This window comes from Elgaria multicarinata, chromosome 8 (genome assembly GCF_023053635.1).
Source record: "Elgaria multicarinata webbii isolate HBS135686 ecotype San Diego chromosome 8, rElgMul1.1.pri, whole genome shotgun sequence".
NCBI lineage: Eukaryota > Metazoa > Chordata > Lepidosauria > Squamata > Anguidae > Elgaria > Elgaria multicarinata.
In genome coordinates, this window is record NC_086178.1 from 95,217,910 (window position 1) to 95,231,776 (window position 13,867).

At 43.4% G+C, this 13,867-nt stretch overlaps 1 protein-coding gene across 1 annotated transcript in view; it reads left to right on the forward strand.

The window, feature by feature from the left end:
- CTNNA3 (catenin alpha 3) overlaps nucleotides 1-13,867 on the forward strand; it is a 902,456-nt gene that overhangs the window by 871,795 nt on the left and 16,794 nt on the right. Inside the window, exons 16-17 of the mRNA XM_063133292.1 lie at nucleotides 3,941-4,046; nucleotides 11,833-11,967. Of these exons, the coding sequence (XP_062989362.1) occupies nucleotides 3,941-4,046; nucleotides 11,833-11,967 (241 nt within the window). The remainder of the gene's footprint in view (nucleotides 1-3,940; nucleotides 4,047-11,832; nucleotides 11,968-13,867) is intronic.

Genomic DNA, 13,867 nt, shown 5'->3' on the forward strand with positions numbered 1-13,867 from the left:
GGTAGAAATGCATCCTTAGAATTTTAGAGAAGAAACAAAAATATAATATACAGGGACACAGTAGTGTCCCTGTAGTTAAGGTCGGAGAGTAGATAAAGCATTCTACTATTATAAAGGGGTAATTGGGTGTGTGTGTCATTCTAACGTTCATAAAATTGAAAATGTTTCACCAAACTTCCTGAAATTTACATGTGCCAGAAAGAAATGTTGGTTTTACGTACTTTGAAAATTTCAAGAAGATTGGTGAAAGACTGAGGGAAGGAGGGGTGCAGGAGAAGAGCCCCCAAAGTGGGTGGGAAAGAGGAATATTTTGAGGAAAGTTTTTCCCTCCTTTGCCCACCCTACTCTGGCAATCCAGTCTGACTGGAAATCACAATATGGATATATACTGCTCAGGCTCTTATTAGCTGTGATGGGTTTTAATGTTGATAACTGGGGAGGAAGATATGTGTTTGTGTGTGTAGGGAGAGGTTTGAATTCCGCTTTGGAGTAAAATCTCGACAGATTTTACCAGTTCAACCCTGGTGGATTTCATTTCCCCATGCTGGCCTTGACTCAATCTGGAGCAAGTCAATCCAGCACACAAATTTTGGATGGTTTTTGTTCTTTCAGGTTTTTTTTAATAGCAGCAATTTGCACAAATGGGATTTTTTATTTTATTTTGTGATACCTGGTGATTTATGCAAATGGGATCGAAGTTAAAAAAATATACATCAGGGTCTTGTGCAAGAGCGCCTGTTCACTATATAGCCCTACAGATGCATATTCCCCTCTTATCAATATCCTTGTCAGTTTCATCCTCTCCACTCAGTATACCATGAACCCCAGCAGAGCCATATTCCATACTTGTCAAAGAGCATATCAGATTCATCCTCCACTTCAGCAATTTGTGAACGAAACTCCCCTCCGCCCCACTCCATCAGATTGCTAAGGGATTTTTAAGGTCTGAGTTGGAGAACATGCGAGCTGTCAGTTATACAGAGCAGTGTTGGGGATCTGTAATATATGTAATTTGAAAGGATGAAATGGAAGGAAGAATGAAGGGAGGGGTATAATTACTGCTACTTTTGGCTTCCTCCCCTTCTGACGTAGGAGCAAGGGGCATTTTGCTCAGGAAACACTGAAAGGAAAAATGAAATTTGTCATGTGCAGAATATAGCTGAGCTAAACAAAGTAGTGTGCAGAGAGGATGAAACTGACAAGGATATTTACAAGAAAGGAATATGCCTCTGTGGGGCTGCATAGTGGACAGATGGATTTGTGCAAGTGCACACTTGTGCAAAACCCAATACTTTGTTTTTTTTTTAAAAAAAAATACAACCCTATCTATGCAAATTTAAAGACTCTCTCCCCCAAGCAACATTCCTATCTGCACAAATTACTGGATCTGAAAAATGGTGGGATGATGATGATGAGATGAACATACGATACTAAAAATCTTGGAGGATACTGATTATCTAGACCCATTCCAGTCTGGGTTCTGATCTGGTTACGGGACTGAATCAGCCTTGGTTGCCCTGATGGATGACCTTTATCGAGAGAGGGATGCGGGAATGCAACCCTGTTAATCCTGCTCGATCTCTCATTGGCTTTTGATACCATCGACCATGGTATCCTCCTGAATCGGCTCCATGGGATGGGCATTGGAGGCACTGTTACAGTGGTTCCGGTCCTACCTACGGGGTCATTTTCAGAGAGTAGCATTGGGTGACCAGTCCTCAGCCCGTTGGCAATTGAGCTATGGAGTGCTGCATGGCACCACCTTGTCCCCAAAGTTATTTAACATCTATATGAAGCTGTTGGGAGCGGTCATTAGGGGATTTGGAGCTAAATGCCATCAATACACTGATGACGCACAGCTCCCTGTGACAACTGAATCAGGTGAGGCTGTGCAGGTCCTGGACCAGTGCCTAGACTCAGTAATGGGCTGGATGAGGGCCAATAAACTGAGACTGAATCCTGGCAAGACGGGAGCCCTGTGGGTGAGTGGTTCCCGAGTCCAGAAGACAGGCTCATTGCCTGTTCTGGATGGGGTTGCACTGCCTCTGAAAGATCAGGTTCGTAGTTTGGGGGTACTCTTAGACACATTTCTATTGCTGGAGGCTCAAGTAGCTGCCACGGCTCGGAGTGCCTTTTACCAGCTTCGGTTGGTTCGCCAACTACGGCCTCTCCTGGACAGGGATAGCTTGGCCACAGTGGTACAGGCATCGGTAACCTCAAGATTGGATTACTGCAATGTACACTATGTGGGGCTGCCCTTGAAGCTGCTCCAGAAGCTGGAGCTAGTGCAGAATACTGCAGCTCGGCTGTTGTCTGGAGCTGCCCCTTTCCAGCATGTAACTCCTCTGCTGAGGGAACTGCACTGGCTGCCTATTCACTACTGGACTAGGTTTAAGGTTCTTGTACTTTTGTACAAAGCCCTAAACAACTTGGGACCAGGATAGCTGAGAGAGCCTTCTCCCCTACCAACCTGTCCGGTCAATGAGGTCATCCGAGGGTCTGCTCCTGTTGGTTCCACATAGATCCATCCTCCGATTGGAGTCCACCAGGGGAAGAGCCTTCAGTGTGGTGCCCCCTCCTGTGGAATTCCCTGCCACTGGAGGTCAGGGAGGTTCCAACCTTGTACTCTTTTCGGCGCCTCCTGAAAGCATCTTTATTCCAGGAAGCCTTTCCTTAATATGCAGCTTTGAGTCTCTGTATTTGCTTCTTTTAAAATTTGTTTTAAGTGTTTTATTCTATTTTTTAATTTTCATTTTATCTTGCATACCGCTCTGAAATTTTTCAATGGGGAGCGGTATATAAATATTCTAAATAAACAAAATTAAAAAATCAAATAAGATTTGGTTTTAATTTACAGAGATGGTTTGAATTCAGAATTCTGTTCTTGTTACTCCAGTACAGTATAATAATACATGCCATTCTGCCACAACTGGCCCAGCCTGGGCATGGGGAGGCCTTTGTGGGTGGGGAAGGAGGACGAGACGTGCTCGCCAGCCATTGGCTGGGCACAGTATGGTGCCACCAGGCTGGGAGCGGACTCTTGGGCCTACAAATGGGAACTTACCCCTCCCAGCCTCCTCTTTGTTCACATGGCTCCCTCCCTGTAGGCAGTGTGAGCGTGCTGGTTGCCACCTGGGGCCAAGTAGGATTTTTTTACTCATGTTCTAAATTGTTCATGAGTTTTTTTCACCTACTCCACACTGCAAGACAGTATGTAATTATTAAATAGGTTTATTTGGTCTGGTTCTTAATTTGGTCACATTTGCTTATAGGCGGGTACGTATTGGCATCCACAGTGGGATTTAGGAATGGTGACATTCACAGGCACTCTTGCGGTGACTGGTAATACCTGAGGCTCCCAGCTTTGAACCCTGTGGCCTAGCTGGTGAGATAAGGCTTACTTTTGAAGCCAACCCTTCTCACTCAGAGCTGTGCAGTCTGGGAGGGGGTGACACTGGAAGGACTCCCTGCCCCACAAGGGGCAGGCCCATGAACAGAGCGAATTGCCCAGTGCCAACCCACGGGCCATGAATGGCTCGCCCGACACAGAAGTGCCTGTAAACAGACCATACTGGATGTCCTATTAGATTCCCCCTTTGCAGATCTTGAATAAATGTGGCCCTATTTAAATCCCACTATACATGTCTCGTCTCGTTATTTATTGACCTCCGTTCCGCAAATATGGGTTAATGCTCATAAAATGGTGTATGATAGAGGCATTTATGTGAGCCATCTAAACAGATCTAGTATTCTTTTGAAAATGTGTTTAGTTGTCTAATTTTTTTTAAAAAATGGTTTATTTATATTTTATGCTGTATTTTGTGCTGTATTTTATTATCTTATGAACTGTTTTATATTGCCCAGAGAACTTCAGCTATTGGGAAATATAGAAATGAAATCAACAACAACAACAATAATAATATATTTATTTTTATTAAAGGGGTAGAGGTCCACTGAAAAATACATCAGATGTGATTAATGCAGCAAAAATGATCTCTGAGTCAGGATCGAGGATGGATATTCTTGCAAGGCTCATTTCTAACCAGGTAGTGTATTTCTAACACAGTGGCTTGCTAAATAGATTGTTGTGTATTACATCTGCCTCCATGCTCAGAGAAATGCTCAGACTACCGTTATACTTGTGGCTCCTTCTCCTCCTCCTTCTTCAAGGGTCTATTTTCTATGTCAGATGCACACCTAAAAATGATCACAGCTGGGAACCCAGATGCTGAGTAAACCATTATGCCATCACGGACCAGCTGATTATTTGTCAACCCACTTGAATTGTCTTCGTGAAATTGCTTTTAAAAACCTGCAATTGGCTTTGTAAAAATAGCCGTGGTTTCATCTTACTTTGTCCAGTGTTAATTGAAATACTGAAAACTATAGATTTGAAATTGCTTTTTAGATCAATAAAAATGGGGAAAGAAACAGTATGTTCATTTTTCGGTTCTTACAGCAGCAAGAATTACATGACTTTTTATATGCTGTCCAGCTTATCTAAAAGTATGGGTCTGTATAGGGTCAAATAAGATGCCTGTGTGGTTCTTAAACCTGCACTGTGCCTATTAAGTTGGAGTGGGGTGGTTTCTTTTTTATATCAAAAGATGCACACAGGGGAAGATGAAAAAAGTATGTCACTGTGCTCAGCTGCTTCAAGCCATTTCTCATTCTGATACTGGTCATTAAACAGATTGAGGGTGGCTAGGGCATGCCGGGATTTGTTGTCCTTATTTCTCTCTAAACATGCATAGGATTGTACCCTTTATTTATTAATTAATTACATTTCTGTACCACCCAATAGCCAAAGGTCTTTAGGCGGTTCACAACAGGTTAAAACCATAAAAATACAACAGCGTCACAAAGCACAGAATTAAATGTTTAACAGCTAAAAACTACAATATAGAATCAAAATAAAAGTTCAGACCTGCAGCAATGTAAGCATCTAAAAATACAATCACGGATTTAAAACAAGAAAAACGAAATAACTAAATTGTTGTGATCGAAGGGTGGACGCAAGAATAAAGACGCAGACACCAGAGCTTGGGTTAACTAGGGCCTCTTTATTAATAATGCAAATCCTATCCCTCCCTGGATCTGCCATGGGAGTGCGGGAATCAGTCTAAACTCAGGCTTGCTGCCTGCCCCAAGGGCGAGCCACTCTCCAAAGTAAGAAGCAGGAAATCATGCTTCTTACTTCTGGACACTTATGTAAGTGTGGGGAGACCGTCCTTCCACACCCCCGCCCACTGCCATAAGGGACAGCGAGTGGATGAAGACAGGAAGGCCTCCAAAGGCATACCATATCCTGGCACGTGAGCCGCATAGCCCCGAGGAGCAGGTCCTCTGGTTATGCCGATCACCGCAAGGGGTGCCAGAGTGCTCACCATCCCGAACTTAACAAATCAATTCCCGCACCTTTCCTGCCACAAATTAACCAAATTAGACACCCAACCGTGCTAACGCTACCAGTATGAAGTAGGCAAAAACCATTATTGGAAAAAATTCCTACTTAGCCCTCCCCTCAAAAGGGAGCGACTGGCTAATCCCATACTAGGAACGAGGTGGGTGGGTGGGAGACAAAATCGAAAGAGGCCGACGCACTGGGCACGGCCGCCTTTTATAGGCGCTGCCCCTGCCTTGGCTCACGTGGCTCAACTGCCGAGCCCTGTGAGCCGTCTTCCTTCCTGCCCCACCCGGCCCACAACAACCGTTTCCCGCCCAAACCATTGGTTGGGCGGGAAACAGGTTTTGGGAGAATAAAGAGGCCTTTTCTTGGCACTAAAAAGACCACCACGTAGGTGTCAGGCCAGCCCCTCTAGGGAGGGCATTTCACAACTGCGGGTGCCACTACTGAAAAGTCACTCTCCTTAGCAGGCCCACAGATAGCGTAAATGTTTTTGGAGGGGCACCATAAAAGTAGGGGAACGGCAGTTCTTCTGTATTTTGGGCCTTTAAAAGACAACATTGTAAACTGTTTTTTTTAATTTTTTGGTTCTAAAAAAAAAGGCATGTAGAAAATTTAGGGGGGCAGACCCTCTAAAGGCCTCTCCTCTTCCTGGCTACAGGCCCTCTCCTTAGTAGCCATCCACCTCACTTCCTTTGGTGGGGGCCTCTGGAGGAGGGCCTTTGAAGTCGGTCCTAGGATCCAGGCAGGGTATAGATTCTTTGCACATATTTTCAATCATTTTCTGTACAAATAATTACCTTACTCCAGCTAGGGGAGCGTGTGCATGCAGAAGCAAGATTCTGCATCTGTGACCCTACCTGGATGAGGAACTACGTGTGGAAATAGGTTCTGCATGTGTAGTTATTCTCCTGGCTATGCGCACACAGCCCCAGCAAGGGTGTGTGCATGCCACGGGACCAGGGGCTGGAGACTGCGCTATTATGAAGATTGAACATATATTTTTCATCGCTTTTCTCCGGCAGCCGAAACTGGGAATAACTAAATCATTTAAAGCTCGTCTTGTCACAGCCAATAATGTCACTTCATTGGAACACATCAGTTTATCATTCACGCCACCTCTCGAAGCTTGGCTCTATTAGTGGGGCGTCTCCCTCCAGTCTACACCTCAGCCATAATGTATGAGTTCTCAGAATCCTAAATTACATGCAAATAAGAAAAAAACAAAGCCCTCTTTCCTGCCCACACTCCCATGTAGCTTCTAAAGCGAGAGAGCGGTGAAATAAGCAATCACTGTGTAACGAAGACTCATTGTTGCATCTCTTTGACCTTTTCCAGTTCATAAAGTAGAGCAGTTTCAAATGAATGACTTTTACTCAGGCTGCATACAATCTCACATCATCAGAAAGGGAGAACTGTGAAACCATCTGATTTAGGCCGTGCGGGCTTTTGCCTCTGAGAGGTGGGGGAAATGTGTGTGATTTAACATTAACTACATCTTACAGCTTATTCACTTTAATAAGAGCTATGTTGAAAATATACAGGAAAAACAACATAACTTAGAATTTCTTTTAAAATAAATGTGACTTGTTGCAACACACCTAGCCGAATTCATTCACACTACAATCTAGTTTCATTGCAGGCTTAAAATCCCTCAACAACTCTTTGTCACAAACACTATAAATACTAAGTCTGCTAAGGATGTGTTTGTTGTTATATTTCATACTTGAAGTAAAGTTTTCAAAAATATGCTTAATTTACAGAATTGCTGTTCCCCACCATTAGGGAGTAAGCTGGTTTATTGTGCTGTCAACCAAATGCCTGCAGAACTGAAGGGAAACTTCTAGAAGAGAGGCCTCAAATGCAGATAGGATCAAGACACAATCCCAAGAGATAGCAAAGAGGTTATCTCTCATTCCTGCCTTTAGATATTCTCTCCTCTATATTGCGGCATTGTTGAATGCTTGTGCTTAACCAACCCCAAAGGTGTGCAATTTGTCTTTTATTGTGCAGTCGTCCCATCTCAAACACGGAATGTTACATGGTTCAGGTGACAATTCCATTTGTAACTCTCCCATGTTTTCTTGCTGACTCTTTTTTTATAATAACAACAACAAATGATGAAGGAGTGGAAGCTGGAATAGCTGCACAATGTCTTTTGATTGGTAGAGATAGGAGTGATGGACCTGGAAACTACTTGCCACACTTGGGCTGCTATTTATTTTTTCTTGGAATATAAAAGGAGATCATGTATCTAGAACATGGATCGTATCTATTACATTTGTAAATGTTGGTCAATAGTACTTTTATAAAATTGTAGATATTTTACTGTTTGATGTCTTTTAAAATATTTCTCAATAATTTTGTTTAGATTTAGGGCATGTCTAGACCAGTCGTTATCCCAGGGATCACCCCGGGATCATCCCTGTGCATCCACATGATGCACAGGGGATCTCAGAGGCAGGGAAGGATGATCCCTGCATTTCTCTGGGATAACTGGCACCACTTTTATCCCGACTTTTCCTGCAGTCTTGGGATCATCCCAAGCTGGAACATAATTTCTGGCAAGAGTTATGTGGCCTCCCATGACTCCTCATGGGTGTTATGATCGTTATCTAACTATTTGAAATAGCTTAAATCAATCTGACCGTATGCATATGATACTCAAAATTAAACAGTTAACACTGATGACTTTTCATAACTGTAGTGTCACAAACAGTGAGAAGTCCAGGAGTACCACTGCAGCATTTAGTTTCCTTGGGATAATAGATGCGCACTTACAATATATTTTGCAATATCTATTTTATTTACCTCTATACAAGCAGAATGGAAGCAAATCACCTCCTAAAGTAGAGAGTACTATTCCTGTTATCAGATTCTCAAAGGGAGCAACTGTGCCCCAATTTTCATCTCTCCCAGCAATTTCTGTCTGGCCAGATTCAGAATTGCCAACTGCCTTATTTTCTTACAGGCAGAAACCAGCAAATAGTTGTCTCAGGCTCTGCCCTGCAAGACAATTGCTCATTCAGAAGGAAAATCTCCAGTCATTAGCTCCCATTGAGGAAACATCAAACAATCTTCCTTAACTATTAGCAAGTAATCCGGTTAGCAAAGGATGATCACCCAGCAGCCATAACAATACACTTTATGCTTCCATCGCTGTGCTGTAGCATCCAGGGACTTAAAAGCAAACTGTAATTAAGATACTTATTTCTTCATTAAGATTCCATTTCGTTGCATATCAGCAGAAGTACCACAAAAGGATACTAGAAGCTGATAAAATGATTGAGACAAAAATAGCAGTTATGTGGTTACGATAAGCACAGTCATGGGTGTTATCATAGTTATCTGACTATTTGAAATAGCTTCAATACACTTCCAGTCTGTCTGCCATTTGATGAGAACCCATTAAAACTAGTGCTGAAAGTAGCCCATTTCATTTCCAATCAGTTTAAGGCTGCAACCCTATACCCACTTACCTGGGAGTAAGCCCTGTTGAACTCAGTGGCCCTTCCAAGTAGATATGCACAGGATTGCACTCTTACTAGTATTCTTCAACCTGTGTTGAATTATGGCAAAAATCGGTAAGACTTCCCATTTCTAAAGTCTGTACAGTGGGGAAAATCAAATTACTTCCTTGGCAAAGCAATGAGATAGAACTAAAACAAAACCCAGTTAACGAATGCTCAGAGTTTTCTGTTATTTTATTGTTTTTTATTCTTATTTTTGTCACCTCTCTTGATGATGGAGATGGTTTATATGTTTTTGAATCATGGAATTAAATGAAGTGATTTTCCTCTCCCATAAATGTTCTGCAATTATGGTAATACCTTTTTAGTGTGGGGCTCAAGTTTCCCACACCCTGTTTTATCGCACACTCGTTACTGCCCACTTACGGTTTTCAACACGTTCTTTAGATGATGACGTCCTCCCCCTCCCTTCTCCTACTCCTTCCACTCATTTTTCCATCACAAAAAAAGACCCAGAAAATCTTACTTTTTTAAAAAAAATGAAACTTGCCACCACTTCCTGCTGTGTGCAGGAAAAGCAACACAACAAAAACAGCCCTTGATTGGGCCATGCGGTTGCTGCTGCTTCCTCTTTCTCTCCCCGCTATTGTGGGACAGCAGCAGGACCCCATAGTAACGGTAAGGAAATGTGAAAATTAGGGATGTGCTCCGCTTCTAATCGGACCGGAGAAGCAGTAGCGGAGCGGGGGGCTTCGCCTGCCCTTAAGGCGGAGGCGAAGAGGATTGGGGGGCCGGCGGAGCGTGGTGAAGAGGATCGAGGTGAAGGCGGATCCTTCGCCTCGATCCGGAGCTCCGCCGGAAAGGTAAGTGGGGTTTACCGGGCCCTGCCGCTGTCGCCCATGTGGCGACGGCAGCAGGGCCCAGTAACGCCCCCCGCCCTCCTCTCCCTTACCTGCCTCCGTCCGCGGTCCATCAGCGTCTCCAATTGAGCCCGTGGTTCCAGCAGGAAGTCTGGGCCGCACTTGCGGCCCAGACTTCCTGGTGGAACCACGGGCTCAATTGAAGACGGTGATAGACCGCGGATGGAGGCAGGTAAGGCCCCCCTCCCCCTTGGTTCCTTACCGGGCTCTGCCGCCGTCGCCGCATGGGCGGCGATGGCGGCAGGGCCCAGTAACCCCCCCCAGCCCTCCTCTCCCTTACCTGCCTCCGTCCGCGGTCCGTCAGCATCTCCAATTGAGCCCGTGGTTCCAGCAGGAAGTCTGGGCTGCACTTGCAGCCCAGACTTCCTGGTGGAACCACGGGCTCAATTGAAGACGGTGACGGACCGTGGACGGAGGCAGGTAAGGCCCCCCCTCCTCCTTACTGGGCTCTGCCGCCGTCGCCGCATGGGCAGCGATGGCGGCAGGGCCTGGTAACCCCCCCTATGGGGGGGGGACCAGAGCTCCGATCCGGATTCCGAGCTCCGAACGGAGCGGAGTGGGCACAGGCGGAGTGGGGGCGGGGCGGAGCGGGCCGATCCGAAAATGGCAGATCTTAAAGTGAAGCGGAGTGGGGGGTCTGTGCACACCCCTAGTGAAAATCCTCCATTTGATGACGCTCTTAATGGCTTTGTAGCATGAACAAAGAGTTCCTTGTTCTCTTTATTGCCAAAAATGAGCAGGAAATGGCCAAGAGGGTATTATTTATGTTTTCTCTCTAAAATGGCTGCATGTCTTTCTTACCCACTCTCAATGTATTACCCACTCTGCTTTCAATGTATTCACCAACCACAGCATCATTTTATTTTTGCATAGGAATTATGAGTGTGGAGCTCTCGATTCTGGATCTGAGTCAATATCCGTTGAAATCAATGATTATTCTACCATAGTTTTCAGTAAACCTGGCAAGTTCAGCCCTGCCCATTCATTACTTTTTGTTGTGCAAAATCAAATGGCTAATTTTGTTGTCATTTGGATGACAAGCACTCATTGAAATGAAACCAGATCTTCTTCCTACCGGGAAATATCATAGTAATGTATAGCAGCTATTGCTATGCAGAACCAGCTGACAAGATGATACTGTCCAATTGGCAGCATCTGTTTCCTCACAGAAAATGTGCAGATTTTAAGATTGCAGCCTCGGTTTCGAATAATTTTGTCGCCTATCCTTTGAATCTTTCTACTGATGATATTAAGACGGTACTGCCACTTTCTTGACCACAGTGCTGTTTCCCAGTTTCTCTACTTCTGTCCTTGTTTCATAAAAATAGTTGCACACACGGAAACAGGAGTGTGCACACACAGAAGGTGCTATTCCCAATATCCCGCACAAAGAGAGGAATAAAAACATCGGCAAGGATATCCATAATTTTCCATTCCTAATGTGAAAATGTCACATTGGCTGTTGCAAATACCAGAAGCAGGTTCAACAAAACCAATGCAGCAACTAGAAACCTAAGAAACTGTGTGCATGTCAGCTAACTACAATATGATGCACAACAATGATTCAGCTCTGGATCATATGGCTTAGAGAGAGATTCTTGCTTTTGAATGGGGAACATAATACACAAATAAGACTACTGCTGTGTATACGTGGGCTACAGTGCTATATATTTACATAGGAGTGGGCCCCCATTGAACACAGTGGCACTTACTTTTGAGTAACCATGGATAGCATTGTGCTGATACTGGCACACACAGTACTACAATTACGTGGCTCTTTATTTTGAAAATATCAGGTATCTGAAGAAGTGTTATGAACATGCAACACCAGAATACAGAAAGGCAGAAGTATCTATACAAATCAATACAGATTTCATACACAGGAGTTTGCTTTATAAAGTTAAAAAAAGTGAACGTTTCATCTATGTGCAAGCTTTCTCTTAGGCTTACCTCAAGTTCTTCTTTGGATCCCAGACTATTAAAATTAATTGCAAAAAGGAGCAACTTTCATCTCGTTGTTGTTTTTACTTTTTAGTGCCTAGACGTGTCATGCAAGCAGGACTTATTGGCTTATCTGGAACAGATCAAACTGTATTCTCACCAGCTCAAAATCTGCAGTCAAGTTAAAGCTGAAATCCAGAATTTAGGTGGAGAGCTCATCATGTCAGCAGTAAGTGCAAATTGTCCTGAGGACATTTCATTATATCATTGTCTTCTAGTTACAACCTGAATTATGATCAGACAGGATGTCAGATGCTCGAGATGAATAATTTAGTCTCTTGTATGTGCAGCAGTTTGCACCCGCACCACCCACCTGCCTGCATTTGAACGTTATAATGGATGTGAATACTGGATTTTTAATCTAGTTGTAAATTAAATTGTATTTTTCTGCATCATCCATTTCCTTATTTCTCCATTAAAAAGGGTTGAGTCATATTATTGAGAAGAGTCTGATCTGAATTTATGAATCATTTGAGCAACTATGGGAATATGAGGGTCTATAATACTATTTTCGGCTTCAGGTAATACAAAAGTGATGGGCTAATTTTCTGAACGTGCCTTTTTTTACACACTTTTTTACTGGGAGGAATTCCAACATTTTATTGCAATTGAAGTCACCCTACATGCTGCTCATTGGACTCCCACCACTTACCCATCCCTGTTCGGCACAGTGGTCTGTGGCCGCCTAGCGCACGGTCTTCCCCTGTCCTGCAAAACTGTCATTTGAATAAAATGGAGGCAATAAATAGCATCATTTATGCAGAATTTATAGGCATCAGTGACATGTCATTTCCTGTAAATGGTGCTATTTACGGCTGCCATTTTGTGCAAATGACAATTCACATAACTAGTCGAGCTACCAGTTTTATGCAAAATAGCAGCTCGCAGTCAAGGGGGATCCCATACTTGCCTGACTCAGTGTGTGCTGAATCAGGCAAATGTGGGGATCTGTGGACTGGTGTCTGGGCAGGGGCTTGAGCTGGCAAGAAATCACCAAGCTTGATCTCCAACCAGACTCCCGCAACTTCCCTAATTGCAATACTAAGATATATTTCAGAGTAGTACAGTTTATTGCAGTCGATAGACCATTCCAATAACAACAACAACAAAAATTATTACATACAAGCAAACTGAACATACCATTAGCTATTATGTTAAGCTCCGGCTATTGGGCGGTATAGAAATGCAATAAATAAATAAATAAATAAATAAGATCTAATAGAAATGGCCAAGTTCAAAAACTTGGCCACTTGCTCAGTGATTGATTTGTCTGTATTACAAAGTAAAAGAGACGTTAAAAATTCAGTAGGGTGACCAGGGAAAGATTGTAAGATAGGGGACAGAAGATCAGATAGGGGACGGAAGATCATTTCTAGTCCCTAGATAAAATCATTAAGATACATTTAAAACAAGTGGGACCTGTAACATTGCAACATTATTTCCTCCAGTTCAGGATTCTAATAAACCAGCCATGCTCCTTTCCTGAATACTGCATTCAGTTCTCCCTCCCACCCATTTTCTTCTCACCTTCAACAGTCAATCAGCATTCTATTCTGATTGAGCATGTTCAGTCTGAATTGAACTGTGTGTGTGTGTCCCATTTTATGATTTGTTATATTTCTGCAAACCTTGGGGTTCCCCCTTGTCTGCTGATACCTCCCCTCTTGTCCATGGATGTTGACATTTGGCTACATAAGTTGCCACCCTGAGTCCATGGGTTTGCTGTTAGAATATAGGATATATGATAATATAATACACAAACTTAGTCTAGTTAGAGTTGTGTACAACTAGTAGCCTAGGTCAGGATGAACGTGTCCATCTGCATGCAAGTATATATACTATATTTGCATCCAGCCAATTCAGTGGGGACCAGATGAGCAAAGCAACATGGATTCAAGTGCATATTCAGATGCACACTGTATTGGATAAACCTACTTCTACATGCAGATTTCCCTTGCTAGATCTGAGCAAAAATATCTGACATTTGATATTTGGTATTCCCATCCGCACCCCAAGATCTGGAATGGCAAAATGAGCAACGTTATAACTGTGTCATGGCCCAATTCCAA